Raw genomic sequence first — 1021 nt, 5'->3', positions numbered from 1 at the left:
CCCGCGCCCGCCTACGTCCTCAACGTACGTGCGTGGGGTCTGTGGGCTGCAGCCCCAAATTCCACAGGGTTCCGTGGGTATCAGGGACATCCCCAGGGTTCCCAGGGTGTCAGGGACATCCCCAGGGGTTCCTGAGAGTTCCTGAGGCACCGGGAACATCCCAAGAATTCCTGAGAGTTCCCCAAGCACCAGGAACATCCTGAGAGTTCCTGAGGTACCGGGAGCAGCCCGAGAATTCCCCAGGCACTTGGAACATCTCGAGTGTTCCCAAGAGTTTTCGAGGCACCAGGAACATCCCGAGAATTCCCGAGGCACCAGGAACATCCTGAGGCACCAGGAACATCTCGAGCATTCCTGAGAGTTCCTGAGGCATTCAGAGAATTCCCGAGGCCCCGGGAAGAGCCCGTAGCTCCAGCAGCGACGCTCGCCCCGTGCTGCTGGAGGTGCTGACCCCCCGTTATTGCCCCCTCCAGAGCAATGGCTACTGCACCCTGGCCATCGAGGCCACCTACCTGCCCTCCCAGGACGGGCAGCCCCTCTGGATCCTGGGAAACGTTTTCCTGAAGGAATATTACACCATCTTTGACATGGCCAACAACCGCGTGGGCTTCGCCGTCTCAGCCTAGAGGAAGCAAATTCCAGCCCCTCTCCCGGCCCATGGGGTGCCGCAGCATTCCCAGGGACATTTCTGCTCCTTTCCATGCCCATCCCTCGGGATTTGTGTGTCAGTGTGTGCTCACGGATCCTGTAACAAATAAACCCTGCCATCCCAAATGATCTCCGAACTCCTGGGTTTGTTGGGAGCAGCCTGAGGGGTTCCCTGGCTCACAATTCCCTTTTCCAGCAAGGTAAGTGCTGGGATGAGCTCCAGACTCTGGGATAAGTCCCCAGTCCCCACCTCCAACCCTCGGGAAGCCTCAGAGGGGAAGCCCCTGGGCCTCCCTGCAGCTGGAGAAGCTTGGCCAAAGCCCCGTGGTGTATCCAGGCGGGATCCTGAGGCTGTGAGGTGAGTCAGGACACC

At 59.7% G+C, this 1021-nt stretch overlaps 1 protein-coding gene across 1 annotated transcript in view; it reads left to right on the top strand.

The window, feature by feature from the left end:
- PGC (progastricsin) overlaps positions 1-695 on the top strand; it is a 6682-nt gene extending 5987 nt beyond the window's left edge. The window contains exons 10-11 of the mRNA XM_031063554.1: positions 263-273; positions 419-695. Coding sequence (XP_030919414.1) covers positions 263-273; positions 419-626 — 219 coding nt within the window. The 3' untranslated portion in view covers positions 627-695. The remainder of the gene's footprint in view (positions 1-262; positions 274-418) is intronic.
- The last annotated feature ends 326 nt before the right edge of the window (positions 696-1021 follow it).

This window comes from Geospiza fortis, unplaced genomic scaffold (assembly GCF_000277835.1).
Source record: "Geospiza fortis unplaced genomic scaffold, GeoFor_1.0 scaffold14, whole genome shotgun sequence".
In the NCBI taxonomy this organism is placed as follows: domain Eukaryota; kingdom Metazoa; phylum Chordata; class Aves; order Passeriformes; family Thraupidae; genus Geospiza; species Geospiza fortis.
The sequence above is the reverse complement of the archived record's forward strand: the minus strand, read 5'-3'. Positions and strand labels throughout refer to the sequence as shown.